Below are 14804 nucleotides of genomic sequence, written 5' to 3'. Positions count from 1 at the left end.
GGGAGGAGTTTGGCAGGATCCGGTAAAGCTCAACATGGAGATAGTCATGTTCTACACCCACATCCATCCACACATAGCTTTCCCCATGATAGCGCCCTGTCCAGCCTCCCTCCCACAAAGAACTTGTTGTACATGCCTTCCCAACAGGCTGCTCACCTCAGCAGAAAGATGTGAACAACTCGTCAGCAAGTTCCCTGAAAACGGATCCTATCTCATCCCACGCCCCTTTTATAAGCCTGTATGTTGCATACCATTGAGGATGAATTGTGTCAGAACCCAGTATCATAAAGCCCAACGCAAATTGGCTTCTCACACTTAGAGGTATTGACACATGTAACTGCTAAGGTTGTTGGTGGCTTCAGGTCAGAGCTCGAATTCAGATATCTCAGAGGTTTCTCAACTCTGCATTATGCCCAGCCAGTTTTGACCCTGGACAGAAGCCCTCTGGTACTACAAGTGTCTGCCAGTGTTCACTGGACTGTGCACTTCCTTGCACAAGTGAGAAGAGAAGAAGTTCCTGTCTTGATAACTCCTGAACAAAAGCTCCCAGCTGAACCCAACCTCTGGCTATGCGCCCACCTCTGAAACAATCATTTTGGCAGCAAGACTCCATCTGGCTGTAGCACTGAAGCCCTAAGCCCTAGTCAAACAAGACAAAACAAGTAAACAAATAGTACTTCTGCACACGCCCCACAGAATGGTGAGGACTTGCTGCTGCTCCACCAGTCACAAGGATCCAAACGCTCCCAAGTGATCTCATGACCTGATAAACAGCCACACGTGTCTCATCAACAGCCACGGAAGCTAGTTTAAAATAAACTTTTCTCCTAAACAGTAAGGATGTATACCTCCCTGCTCTAGAAGACAGCGATGACTCCCCGTCCCCCAAGAAACCCAGGACAATGCAATAGAAGAGGTGACACCATGGGCAGCATCTGTGGCATTAGATTCCAAGGTAGCATCGCAGGGTATCTCCCTTGGCCAGCATTTCACGGTTTCCAACATTCTCTGAGCAGCGTCTCATTTCATGCCTGGGAGCTGGGTAGGAGTTGTTCTGTCCAGTTTGCAGATAAAGAAGCCTCAGAGACACCGAGTGACTTGCCCAAGGTTAATGGCTTTTAAGCAACATGGCTAGTGTTAGGACCTAGTTCTTCTGAATGCTGACCTTTTGTGGGGGCAACCTCTACTCTGATAAACCTTTTAGACCCATGTGTAGAATAAGAAAGCTAAGCTGCAAACTTGATTGTGGTTTGAAGGAAAGAGAAACTAAGTGGTGTGCGAAGAAATTCTCCTGCTTCAGAATTACCAAATCCTACAGGATGGAGAAAACAGAGATCTTCTCAACCTCTGCTTCTGCTCGGTTTTTCTGTTGTTATCTTTCCCCTGTTTCTATCTTACATGTTCTTATGTAGTATAACTTTCTCAAACAAAAAAAAAACCAAGCACTTCCCATACCCTGGTCCCACTCAAGAAAGAATCAGGCATCTTAAGAAGGAGCAATCAGAGATAAAAGAGAGGGGGAGACTGTATAGGACTGGAGAAGGGGCAGAAGATGAACAGGCTGGGCCAAAGGGCATAAGAAACTGTTTGCAGGAATTGGCTCTGACACCAAGACTCACTTTAATTTAAAGGGTTAGATTATTACATGGTTTTAAAGAGAAGACACACAGTTTCAGTGTTAAGTGACTTAAACTATAGATTGGGGAATGGCAATGTTCAAGGATTAGAAAGTGCAAACCTACCTGCTGAAAGGTTTGTCACTTCTTTTAAAGTGTCGATGGGGACTGCTTGGGCAGTAGAAAATTAGCTTCTACAGCTCTCATTTTAGAGAGAGTGTGCTCGTAAAGTCGTCTCAATGAAACCTTTCTCATGACTCCGACTTGAAACAAGAAGTACAGACAGACACTGAGGCAAGGAAGAGCAGCGTTTGTAACTCTCCCTTCAGACATGACTGCCGCTGAAGCAGCTCTGGTATCACCTCGGCAATCTGGTTGAGGGCAAAGGGTCCTTTCTGAATTGCTTGCACAAGGAATTAGATTGCATCTAATCTCTCGGTGATGAAAACTTGAGAAATAATTAATCTGGATCCTCACAGGCGGTGGAGGTGATAAGAGATCTGAGTCACGGAAGGGCAAACAGAGAAGTGTTGCAAGCCATGAGGCCAAGAAGCCAAACATGTCCAGAAGGTCGGACACACGTGCCTTCTAGTATGCTAGTGTGCTATAGTTTGAATTTCAAACGTACCCTACAATGTTTGTGTTTTGAATGCTTGGTCCTAAGCTAGTGGCTTTATTTTTGGAGGGTTCGGGAAACTTTGGCAGGTAGAACTTAACTTGGGGAAGTAGGTCACTGGGAAGAAGGGGCGGGTCCTTGGGGTGTTATCCTTGCCCACTTCCTGTCTCCCTCTGATCCCTGGTCCCCTTACCACGTGCTCTCATCATCCACAGAGCGGCTCTGCCATGACCTCTCTGCCATCTTTAACTAAACCTCTGAACCCATGGGCCAAAGTAGGCATATCTTTAAATTTTGGCATCAGGTAATTTTTTGTTAAAGCAACAAGAAAAGTAACTAATACACAGTATGTGATGGAAACCCTCCACCGTTCATACTACATACATGTCTGTCCACACACCTCTTATCTCGTCACATTTCCTGCCTGCTCCTTGCCACTCCACTCAAACTTCTGAGTTTGAGGTCTCTATGAGAAGCAATGACAACAAAAGAAAAAAAAGAATGAATGATTTACCCCGGCAAACACATATTAGGAGACAAATTACAGGAAGATATATTTAGTTATAAAACCAAGCAAGGGGGAGAGTTCTTCCTGGAGAAATTACTGGAATCTGACTTGTTTTCTGGAACACAAAAGTAGTTTCCACATAAATCGGTCAGGGAAAGAAGGGATCAAGTTGCAGGGCCCTTCAAGATGGAACTCAGCAGCTTTTTCTGTGACCCCGGGAGCTAAAACTGAGGCAGAATATATGACTGTGCCAAACAACTGACAGAGAACCAAATTATCACAATTATAACATAGGAGATGAAGACAAAAGCAAAAGGGTCGCCCTGCTCTGTGATAGGCAACGCCTGTTTCTCAACGCACCCCAAAGTATAGGAGGAAGGCAAAAGGTGAAGGCTGCATCGAAAACTAGAAGAGGAAGGTAAAGGAATCGTCCTCAAGCCTTGCTTCTTTGTAAAGCTTAGTTTTAAACAAAGGTGTTTGTATCAGTTTTCTGTTACTGTAGTCTGAGATAATCAACTTTAAAAAAAAATGTCTATTTTTATCTTGTGGTTTTCGAGTTTTCAGCAGTGTCTGGTGAAGCCACACATCCTACTGGGAGCACACGGTAGGGGAATCCATCCAACTCAAGGCAGCCAGGAAGCAGAGAGAGAGAGAGAGAGAGAGAGAGAGAGAGAGAGAGAGAGGGCCAGGGTTCTGATATCTACTTCAAAGGCACAACTCCTCTGGCCTACCTCACCAGTTTCTAGCCCCTATCTAGCCTCACCACTGATGGTATCAGCTGAGGGCTCAACTGTAACATGTGGGCTTTGGGAAAACACCTGAAATTCAAACTACAATAGCAAGACTAGGTAATAAACATGGAAACCACAGGCCAAGTTCTTTCTTAGGCAGACGGGAAGGGCAAGGAGACAAGACAACGTTTCAGTTCACTGCCTACACGACATTGGTACCCTGTCCTGGTTCTGGGAGGCCTCATTTGTGTGCCTTTAGCAAGGTGGTGTGTGTTTGCCACTCTACTACAGGTAAGAATGAACACATGGCTGTAATACGGGCGGGCACGGTCCTTTCTCCACAAGAGCCCAACCTCTCCAGATTCAAGAGGGGAGAAAGAATGTGCTCTACAACCCATAGATTCAAGTACGAGGGTAAGTTAAATTTGGACTCGGAGCAACCTGAGGCTAAATCCTGGCCCCAGACCTTACTAGCTTTACGAGTTTCAGCAAGTTACCTTCTTGTTTTCTTCTCATTGTTAGTTTAGACATATTTCATTTGTCGGCCTCACAGAATTCAGAAGCTACTCTATATGAAGGCACTCAATACCATGGGCTGGGGACCAGGGCCTAGCACAATAGCAGACACTCAGTGCATGGCAGAGACAGTTATTTAAAATAACACCACAATGAGCTTGGCTATTGGCAAAAGAGTACGGTATCCTAGTCAGCGCATAACAGGGCAGCTAGTGTCGGAGCTCACTTCGCGGCTGAATGCCTCCCTGCTTATCATTGTCCGTTGAATGGTTTTGTCTGCATCAGCAGAGACTGGGACACAGGAGCTACCAAAACAAATGGGAGGAATATTTCTCATGACTGTTATGGGCACAGCACAGGGGTCTTGGCAAAGGTTGGTTGGTGATCAAAGGAACAATCTATCGAAGCTAAAAGGTGACTAACGATCATCTTTCCCCAGGGATGTCTAAGAGAACATCAACAAGTTGTTGGAAAGCTTGAGCCCTGAAAACTACGGTCTCAGCACACTGTCTTGTCACAGCTCTGAGCTTCACCCTCTCCACCATGCACGGGCGCCATGACAGATCCCGCCCTTCTCAAGGAGACATGGTATCCTAGTGCTGTCTGCTGCTTTGATGAACACTATGCACGAAAGGAACTTGGGGAGGAAGGTGTTCATTCCAGCTTACGTTTTCCAGTCCATCAGCAGGAACAGAGGCAGGGACGAAGGAGGAGAACTTGGTAGCTTGCTCAGTCACCTCTCTGAAATAGTTCAGACTCACCTGTCAAGGGAGGGCACCACCCACAGTGGGCTGTGCCCTTCTCCATCAATTAACAATTAAAACCGCCTCACAGCCACGGCCACAGGCCAATGTGATCTTGGCAGTTCTTCAGCTGAGGGTCTCTCCTCCCAGGTACCTCCAGGTTTGTGTCAAGTTGGCAGCCGAGGCTAACTTTGACACACGGTCAAGGATAATGGCCTCCGAGGAGGAAGGTTTTCCTCCAGGAGGTTAGCAGGCTACATGGGTGAAGATAAAAAAGGCCTCTATGTTTTGGGTTAAACAAAAGTGAACTCTTTAGAAAGCCAGGTTTATTTTTAGCATATACACCATATTTGAAAACTAACATCTGTATGTCATTTGTAAATAAAAATATAAATTTTTATAAGATGCTGGTTCAATTTTTCACAGTGTGTGTGTGGGGGGGGGGGAGTCTGGCCAAGCTGGCTCAACAATGGATAAAGGTGCCTACCACCTGAGTTCAATTTTCTGGGCAAGAAGAAAGTTACCAACCTGAAAATCTTCCTCTGATTTCCACATGTACCCTGTGTCACATGCCTGTTTACACACATAAACATGCAGGCAAAGCAAATAAAAGATGACATATTTTGTAAATTTTAAAATTACCATAGACACAAAACCCTTCCATGTTTACTGTAGTGCCGTTTACAATAGCCAAGGCATAGAACCAGCCTAGATGTCTATCTTCAGATGAACAAATAATGAAAATTGATACATATACTCATAGGAGTTTTATTCAGCCATAAAGGAGAATGGAAGCATGTCATTAACAGGGAGATGGCCCGAACTGGAGATAATCACGCTAACTGAAACAAGCCAGACCCAGAAAGACAAATATTTTATGTTCTTTCTCAAATGCAGATATGCAGAATCTGAATATACACATGTAAATTATAATACATAGATATGCATGCATACACAGAGAGAAGGTAGAAGAATGGGAAAAGAAGAAAAGCCCCAGAGGGAAAGAGGGTAGGGAGAGAGCAGGCAGGGGGAAAAGACAAACATTCAATGTTTTCTGATATGTGACTAGCTATGACATATGACATTGATGCACTTTATTTTGTACACTAACTAAAATGTATTTTTTTTTTAAAAAAAGAAATTATTGCCTTAAATGTAAAAAAAATACTTAAGATTTTGGCCTAGAGAAGTAAGATCATCAAACTGACAGCGAGAAGACAAAGGGGACTTTTCTGAGACACAGATGATCAGCCCCCACCTCAGCAAGGGAAGGAAGAGGACGGACTGGAGGTTGCTTGGAGGACGTGACAGGCTGACTTAGTTTGGTTGAATAAAGTGGAAGCAGGGAAAACATTCTAGCCAAGCTGCGCAGCAAAGGCAGGGCGGCCTGCCTGGACAAGTGAGAGGAGTCTGGAAACTGATAATCTGGCCCAGCTTAAGCTGTTAGTACCCTTGGGGAGCCTCAGGCAGTAGGCTGGGAGGCAGCTGCAGAGGTAGGTCATCACAGTCACTGAAGAAGCTCATTCGGAGAATGAAGGCACGGCTAAGAGAGGCAAGCCCGGGAGACGGGACCACAGCACAGTGTGCCCAACTTGGTCCTCTAGTCCACTCTACTAAGACGTGTCCAAGACCTGGAAGGAGCATATGGCAACAGCAGGTTGGGGAGACCTCAGAAACTCAGGACAAAAACAGTGCGGGAAGCCATTGAGGGGATAAAATGCACCAGACATACATTTCTGGGTGACCATCAATAGCATGGACCACATCCTTGGGCAAAAATACTGTGTGGTCTTTGAAAAGCATCCAGGCCTCACTGTGGGCTCCATTGCCATCAACAGCAACAGAATGCAACACTGGAAGGAGGCAAAGCTGGAAGGGGGGTAAGCAGGTGCCACAGCAGCCAGGAGAGTCCATGAATTCAGTCACATTACCTACAGAAGACTCCTAGGACTGAGTTAAGAGGACCTTGTAAAGCCCCTGGCACTCCCTCATGAGAAGAGGCTGGATGCGTCGTACTCAAATTGCAGCCTTCATCTTGCACCCATGAAGACTTCCAGGATCCACAAATCCTTGTCTGCCCTTCGTGAAATGGCTTGGCGCCACGCATTAGGAACCTTGCCTAAAGACTGGACCAAGACAAGACACTGGAATCAATGAAATAGCAGTTGCTTGACAGCTCTTGTGAACCTGATTTTAAACCTCTGGCTGCAGTAGCCTGAGAAGCGGTGGTTACTCCCTTCAAACTGGTGGTGGAGTGAACCCAGACAATTCAATCAGAACTGCAGCAACTGGCTGGGGATCTGTTAATTCCGTTCTGGAGGAGTCTGGGGAGACCTGGCCATGGCTGTCATTACCATATGTATATACAGAAAGCAGGCAGAAGCAGCCAGGTGAAGCTCATGAAGAAGACTCGCTGTAGAGACCCAGGAGAGAATCTCTGTAGAGCCAACCCATAGTCCTGTGTAAAACAGAACCAGGGAACCAACTGAGACCCAATCACCAAGAGTGGTGGACGTTGCATGTTACTGGTAACAGTGGTGGGGCTAAAACTCATTGCCTGGCCATGTTAGGCAAGACCAGATTAGTTTTCGAGCTGGAAAAAGATCAATTCGACAAACTCAGCTGCATGAGTGGTCAACAAGGGTGTAGAATGGTAATGGTCCTCTCTGGAAGAAGGCAAGGCCTAAAGAAAGTATGTCACCTGTGAAAGAAAGGCTATCGGTGGAAGTGCAGCCTTGGTTTTTAAGTGCTGGAGAGAAGGAAGTATCAGACCTTAGTACAGGTAGCCACAGATTTACCCGAGCTGAAGATCTGAGCTCCCGACTCATTCATTCTTCAAAGTAGTGGAGGGAAAAGCTGTGCCCCCAAGCCACTCAGGAGACTGGAGCACTTTGTGAGGACACTGAGAAGGGACACACAAAATCCGAGAATGCTAGTTTTGAAGGAAATGTAAAAAATTAAATTAGAAACCTGGCATTCATATAGCTATGCCTCTTACAGCACCAGCAGAGGTCCAAGTGGGGCACAGGAAATACACATTTTGACTGTGAGCGCATCCTGAAATCCCTCTGTGAGGACATCAGACAACAGTTCACAGATCTGGTGGCTGCAGGTGGCTCCACGAAACCATGGGTCCCCACTTCCCTGACGGCTGCCCATCCTGAGGACCTTGGCATGCTAAGCCTTAGGAAACTGGCACTGAGTAACAAGTCACCTGTAATGCCATGTCCTATTCTATGGCATTATTCCACATATATGTGGCCGAGTGACACACTGGGAGGTACAGCTCCAGGGGAAGTGAGCAGTTTCCAAGGAAAGGATCTTGAAGGCAGGGAACACTTGTTCATGGCCACCCTCTTATCTGACTCTTCGGTTCTCTTGCCACCCTGTCCTTTGAGACATTTTTACTCCCCCAAGCGAGACAGATAAATGTTTTCTCAAGAACAGAGGTGTGCCAGGCCCTTGGAAGCAACAGGTTGCAGTGTTTGGTTTACCTATTTTTATAGTCTAGATGTAGACTTTATCTGAAAGAACAGCTCACAACAAACATTTTAAAATGTTTAGTATAACAGAAGGAAACATTCCGCCGTAAAGTATTTATTTGCCTGTGGTTACTCTCTCTGTGTGTGTCTTTGGATTGTCTATTAATGCTTTGGTGGGTATACTGGCTGGGTGCACATGAGAAGACTTCAGAATGCCCTTGCCTCGGCTTACCACATATACAAACCCAGTAGACTTGAGGATTTAAAAGATCGTGATGATATGCCTCCTCATCTTTAAAAGTCAAAAACATGTGTGTCAATTAAAGAAAAGAACAGACTGTCACATAAGCAAGATTCAGTTACACAGAGATGCAGTAAGCAAATAGACTGATACCTGACGAAATGCATAGAAAAGAATTTTAACTCCAGAAATTTTCTCAGGCGGGCGGTGGCAGCACAGGCCTTTCATTCCAGCACTGGGATGGCAGAGGCTTGTGGATCTCAGTGAGTTCCAGCTCAGCCTGGTCTACAAAGTGAGTTCCAGGATGGCCAGGACTGTTACAGAGAAACCCGGTCTCGATAAAACAAAAAATAAAGATTAAATATATATATATATATATATATATATATATATATATATATATAAAATTAACTCATAGTTACGTTGGTTTTTCACATTAAAAAGAAATCAACATGGCTCGACTGGGCTTATGAAGCGTCTGCTTTAGAAGTCACACCTTGTGATAGGAGGGGTGTAGGGAATACGGGGAGCGAAGAGGTGTGTATTAATAACATCCAGTCCCCTTCCTTCTTTCACATATACACTTCTGGCTTTTCTGTGGCTGAGCTCTCTTGCTTGAGCTAAGGCTGGGCCTTCTAGACTCTTTCTGAAGTTCACTGTTTCATATAGAAAGTAACTTCTACCTGAGAACAAAGTTGCCACTTCAAAGCTCAGGGTACTCTCCAGCTGCTGAAGAGTCTGTTGTGGAGGGGGGAGGTGGTGCCCTACCACCTCTAGAGAAGCTGTTAAGGCTTCGTTCTTGGCTGAAGATTTTGCGTTGCATTTCCATGTCACTGGGTGCAATGTCTATCTGCCAGATATTCTGCCTACCCCTCCGCTAAAGGCCTTCTTCCTCCCTGACTGGGCAGCTGAGGACACTGCGCGGTTGTCAACATTCTCACTCAAGATGTAGAACTCTAACCCCTGCTCTTTAGACCCTCATTTGGCCCCAGTTTCCAGCAAAGCGGGTCCCTGGCTCATTATCAGGCCCTTGGGTGCCTTTCCCCCATCCTCACTTGGTCCCAAGAGACTATTTCTGACACCAAACTGAACTTTAATGACATGCTGCCCCAGCCCTACCAATTCAGCTCTCTCCTTGGCAAATTTTGTCACCTTCTAGGCTGGAAGAAGTGATAGACTAGACTAAAATGCCAATGGGAGAGAGAACTCAGTCTCAATCTTTGTGACTGGGAGATTGTGAAATTTTTCTCAGTGACAGAAATACCACATATGCCTGTGTTTAATCTTGCACGAAGTGCCTTACCAATCCTATTATTAGAAATAACACAAGTGGTATATATAGTTTAAAAAGAGAGGATTTTTTTGGTAGAATGTGCCAGAGGGTAAATGAAATTGTCCTAAGGAAAAAATGCTAAATTCAGAATGCATGAATTAATTTTTAAAAACTGCTCTCTTGACTCATGTATAATGCTCCTTGGGCATCTGGAAAGAATACACACCTTGTAGGTCAAATATAATTGCAACTGGGGGTGGGGATCAGAAGATAACTGATTCTTAAGAAGTTAACGGGTCATCACTACGGTTTAAATGCTCACAAGATGGCAGAATCCCCACTTTTAAATGAAAATTGAGTATGCTTTGACTGTTTCCAAACGATTATGCTGCCTTTTCTGCCATGGAGCAGCAGGGCCAGAGCTGGGACACAGCAGCGGGTGCAGTAGGTGTTGTAATTTGGGCTAAGGAAATTATTTAAGTTTTTTTGTTTTCTCAGAAGAATCAGGGAGGAACAACCGTGATACATATGTAAAACACAGTCAAATGCACTTGACAACCAAGCACTCTATTTTGAAATTTAAATAAAGCTAAGATTTTCTTCTGGCCTAGGGGGAAAGCTTCATTAAAATCAATTAGTTAGTACAAGCCTCCAGAGAATACGGGCTTTTTAATTTTTTTTTTAAATGAGAAAGTTTAAAGAATAAGGTGCACACAATTACCTTCCCTGGGTCCCTAGAGAATGTCACTGTCACACCTAGACAGGTGGCCAAGTGCAAACAAACGTCCCCCCAGAGGGCCCGGCAACTCCCTGAGTGCTCATCCGAAGGAACCATGTGTAATTAATAGATGTAGATCTATTAAGAAGGTAATGTACATAACCAAGGAGGCTCCCGGCGGACCGCAGGCACCTCGCACCGCGAAGGGCAGGCCAGGGACGTAAAGTTGGAGGCGGGCGCTGCCAGGTGAGGCCTGGGTCGCCGAGGTTGGGGCCCGCACAGCTGCAGGCGCGCGCCTGGTCCCTCCTCCCAGGCGCGGAGTCCTCCCCGCCCCCTCCCCGAGCTCCTGCCGCCTCCCGCTGCCTCCCGGAGGCTCGGCGCTGCGCTCCACCTCGCGCCCCCTCTCCTCCGTCCCGGGCTCGCGCTGCCCTCCCCGCGCCTGCCCCCTCCCCGGCCCCTCCCTCCGCCTCCGCGCTCGGCGCTCGCAGAGCCGACTCCGGGGGGCTCTCGATGTAGCACCATGACAGGCATCGCCGCCGCCTCCTTCTTCTCCAACACCTGCCGCTTCGGGGGCTGCGGACTCCACTTCCCCACGCTGGCCGACCTCATCGAGCACATCGAGGACAACCACATCGGTGAGGCCCGGGTGGGCGGGAGGGGGGTCGGGCGGCCGGGCGAGCCTCGGGATGGCGCGGGCCGGGCGCCCGAAAAGGTGCAGGGCGCGGAGGGCCGCGGGGCGCGGCGGTGGCCGGCCGCAGGGCGAGGGCGAGGGCGGGCGTGGGCCGTGGGGGGGCGGGTGCCGCACGCCGCTTCCGCCCGGCCCGAGCTGTCAGGCTGGCGGGAGCCGGGGAGGCGCCGCCGCGGCAGCCATTCCGCTTCCTCCCCCGCCTGCGTCCTGTCAGCGCCGGTTGCTAGGTGTGGCGCGGCGGGAGGGGGCCGCGGCGGCGGGCGCGGGGCGCTGCGTGCTGTGAGCGGCGCGGGCGCGGGGCCCGGCCTGGCGCTGCCGCTGCGGTTCGGACGCCTCCGGGCCGCGCCCATCCCCGGCCGGAGCGCCCCGAGGCCCCGGCGGCGGAACGGAGCCCGCGGGCGGCGGGCGGGCGTGGCGCGGCGCGGCGCGGCGTTGCGGCTAGGCCGGAGGTGCGCCCGGACCCGCGGGGCCTGCGCGGCGAAGGCGCGGAGACGCGGGGGAGGGGCGCCCTGCGCGGCCCGTTGGGTCTCCCGGGACCTTGGGACCTTCTAAGTCCTGCGCCTCTAGGAAGTCCTTGCACCACGTTTGCACACTCATCCCTGCCTCTGCGGAGGGAGACGGGTCGGGTGCTTTTGGATCAGGCGACCCAGCCACCTGCAAAAGGTGTGGCCCTGTGGGTTTGGAAGGTGCAGAGGGCCGCGGGTTGCCTGGGTGAGGCTACCTGTGAATTGCCTCGGGAAGACCAAATGAAGGCAATGGATTCGGCCATGTGGATGCAGCTCACGTTTCTGCAAAGTTGAGAGAGTAAATCACGATTGCTGTGCATTTATGCACGAATAAAATGACACAGGGCTTTTTTGCCCCTTTGCTTTGTAGAATGCTTTCTCCTTGCACACAGTGGGCGCGTGATAAGCCTTAAGTGCCCGCTTAGAGTGGAATTTGATGGACTGTCCAGAATGGACATGAAAATTGTCACGAAATCATAAAAATGGTTTGCAAAATGCCATTGAAAGCAGAATTCTGCTAATTGTCAGGCTTTGAAATTCTCAAAGTTTCAAAATATCTCCTTTAATAACTTTTCCCATCTGTTCTGATAAAAGTGAGATAAAAGAGGTAGGCTCTCAAGTGTTGGTGGTCTAAGTGGTTTGATCGGGTAGCAAACCTGCTGATTCATCTCATGCCTGCATAGTCATAACTAAAAGTGCTCCAAGTATAAAGTCTCTCATCGTGCCTTAAACTCTAGTGATGCAGTTTCAAGAGAGATTTTCCTAGTTCACTGTACTCCTCTTCCTCCTTAAGCTAGATGTGGAGGATAAACGTAAATAGTAGAAATATAAAAAAGGCACATTATGTAAATATGTGTGAATGGTAGCCCCTGACCTGCAGAAAACTCATGGCATGGCCATGCATTTCATCAGTTATATCAGGATAAACAGAAGTGCATGTAAATTGAATCATAATTTTACCTGTTTGCCTACCTAGTTAGACTACTAGCTGACTAAAAGACAATATTAATATTTAATTGTTAACGTTAACATGATGTGAACACATTATTTCTTTTGAATTAACTTGCAATCAGATGATCTGGACTAACAATTGGTAAATCATAAGTCTCTTTCTTGAGTTGGCAGATGTTGACCCAGTATTGTGCAGACACCTTTTAGGAGGGTCAAGGTTTACGAGTTTTCTGAAACTAAGCTTCTAAGTGATGATGTCTTTACTCCCAAAGGGCTAATATTTTTCTTTTAATGGGTGAAAGTATTGAAAACTTAAGTTTAAATTATTCGGAAGCGATAACAATGATTATACTTGGGAAATAGTTTGATCCAGCAAAGTTTTTGAAAAGTAGATGTTAAAATGAACAGACCCTTGGATCCAAAGCTTGAAGCGGTTCCCTGGAAGTGCTGTGCACTTCAGATGAGAAGAGGCCCCTTACCTTAAAAGGGCAACCAGCCATTCAGAAAGAAATGGGGACTGGTCTCACAAAGAATGACATCTGGATTAGCTGGTGCTGTAGGAATCCATGCTGGGTGAGGAAGCAAGAGTGAAAGCACAAACGTACTCGTGACAGCGCTACATTTTTATTATTTATTGTGATTTCTCTATGTGCTTTTAGAGACAATGAGATTTCTAATAAACAGTTGCTTTACTGATTTAATGTCCACATTAAAGATTCATAAAAAAGACCCCAAGATGTGTATGTTATTTTACTTTCATCCAAGGTCCTTATTTAGTCTTGTATATAACCTTGAGAGGGTAGAGATATGACTCTTTTTGACTTGTTACTATTTAATCACTAGTCAAAAGCACTGACAGAATTTTCAAATCCTGTAGTTTCACTATAACTAATGTGTATCATTCAAATCACTACATTAAGTTGTGAGTGGCAGTTTTTCTTATAAATGTATACTTCGCTGCATTTTTATATTCATGGCGATTCTGATTGTTGAGCTGATAGCTTCACCTTCAGAACACACCCGTTTTACCATGCAGTTCCATCTGCATCTTGTTTTTGCCTCTTCCCATTTCTAGTACAGAACAAGGGCCTGTGGCTTCAAAGACAGAAAAAATGCGCTTTCCCTAGTCTTTGTCTTAAGCAGTTTTTTTCCTCCTTAAAGATGTTATGCCTATTGTAATTTGCTTTCTGCTGTTATCCCTTCATCTTCCTGTTAGTTCGGTCCTGGAGTGAGGTTCCCATCTCAGTGAACATCCCAAGTATTCTAAGCCAAAGCCTTCTCACACCCATTCACTTGCAGTGCCTTAAAACCCCCACAGCCACCCGGGTAACTGTGAAGGGCTGCCCTCGCAGCTCTGCTATCAGTCCACACACAGCCCTGGTGCCGTTTCCTGGAGACCAGAGAAGTTTGCTCATGGTGAGTGGGTACTCAAGTTTGTAGAAAAACTCTTGGCGTGACCATCGTAAGTAGGTGAGATCAAACTGGCAACGAGGAAGCTTAGAAACAAGGAGAATACTAAAATTAGCAATGAAGGTCATGCCATGCCCCAGACTTCTGAATGAACACTTGTATCACGGCTGTGAAATCTTTTGGCTTTGGGACTCAGAAAGCAACTGTAATAATAAGAATCCTTACTTAGCTGATTTCATCTTTGGGTACATTTGTGAAACTACAGCTGCATTTTCAATTTATTTATGTGATAACATAGCACTTGCTTTTCTGCCAGGGACAGCTCTAAGTACTTAGGGTTTTGTTGTTGTTGTTGTTTGATTTTGGTTTGGTTTTGTGTTTTTTTTTTTCGTGAAGGAAAATCAAAACCAAAACAGTAGATTTGGGGGTATCTTAAATGCTAGTAAAGGGAGATGAACAATAATTTAAGCAAATGATAGCGTGTATTGAAAGGTAATTAATAATACTGTCAACAATGTAGATTAGTTTCCCAGAGATGAGTCAGTAAATGTCACAGTTTGAATATGAAATGTCTCCTGTAGGCTCATGGGTTTGAATATTTGATCCCCAAATGGTAGTAAGTTACAGAAGGCTGGGTCACCATAAGATGGAGAACCTGGCTGGAGGAAGTGGGTCACTGGGAAAAGAGGGTCCTTGAGCCCTGCCCTGCTTCCTGTCTGTGATCTGCTTCTGGATTGTTGATTCACTGTGACCAGCTATCTCACTTCTTGCCACCACACCAGACTGCACCCTCATACCTTGAGCC

At 46.7% G+C, this 14804-nt stretch overlaps 1 protein-coding gene across 1 annotated transcript in view; it reads left to right on the top strand.

Annotated features, from left to right (window-relative positions):
• Window positions 1-10800: 10800 nt before the first annotated feature.
• Jazf1 (JAZF zinc finger 1) overlaps window positions 10801-14804 on the top strand; it is a 301532-nt gene continuing 297528 nt past the window's right edge. Inside the window, exon 1 of the mRNA XM_041640365.1 lies at window positions 10801-11079. Coding sequence (XP_041496299.1) covers window positions 10965-11079 — 115 coding nt within the window. The 5' untranslated portion in view covers window positions 10801-10964. The remainder of the gene's footprint in view (window positions 11080-14804) is intronic.

This window comes from Microtus oregoni, unplaced genomic scaffold (genome assembly GCF_018167655.1).
Source record: "Microtus oregoni isolate MIOR12 unplaced genomic scaffold, Mior012 000062F_ref0000492, whole genome shotgun sequence".
In the NCBI taxonomy this organism is placed as follows: domain Eukaryota; kingdom Metazoa; phylum Chordata; class Mammalia; order Rodentia; family Cricetidae; genus Microtus; species Microtus oregoni.
The sequence above is the reverse complement of the archived record's forward strand: the minus strand, read 5'-3'. Positions and strand labels throughout refer to the sequence as shown.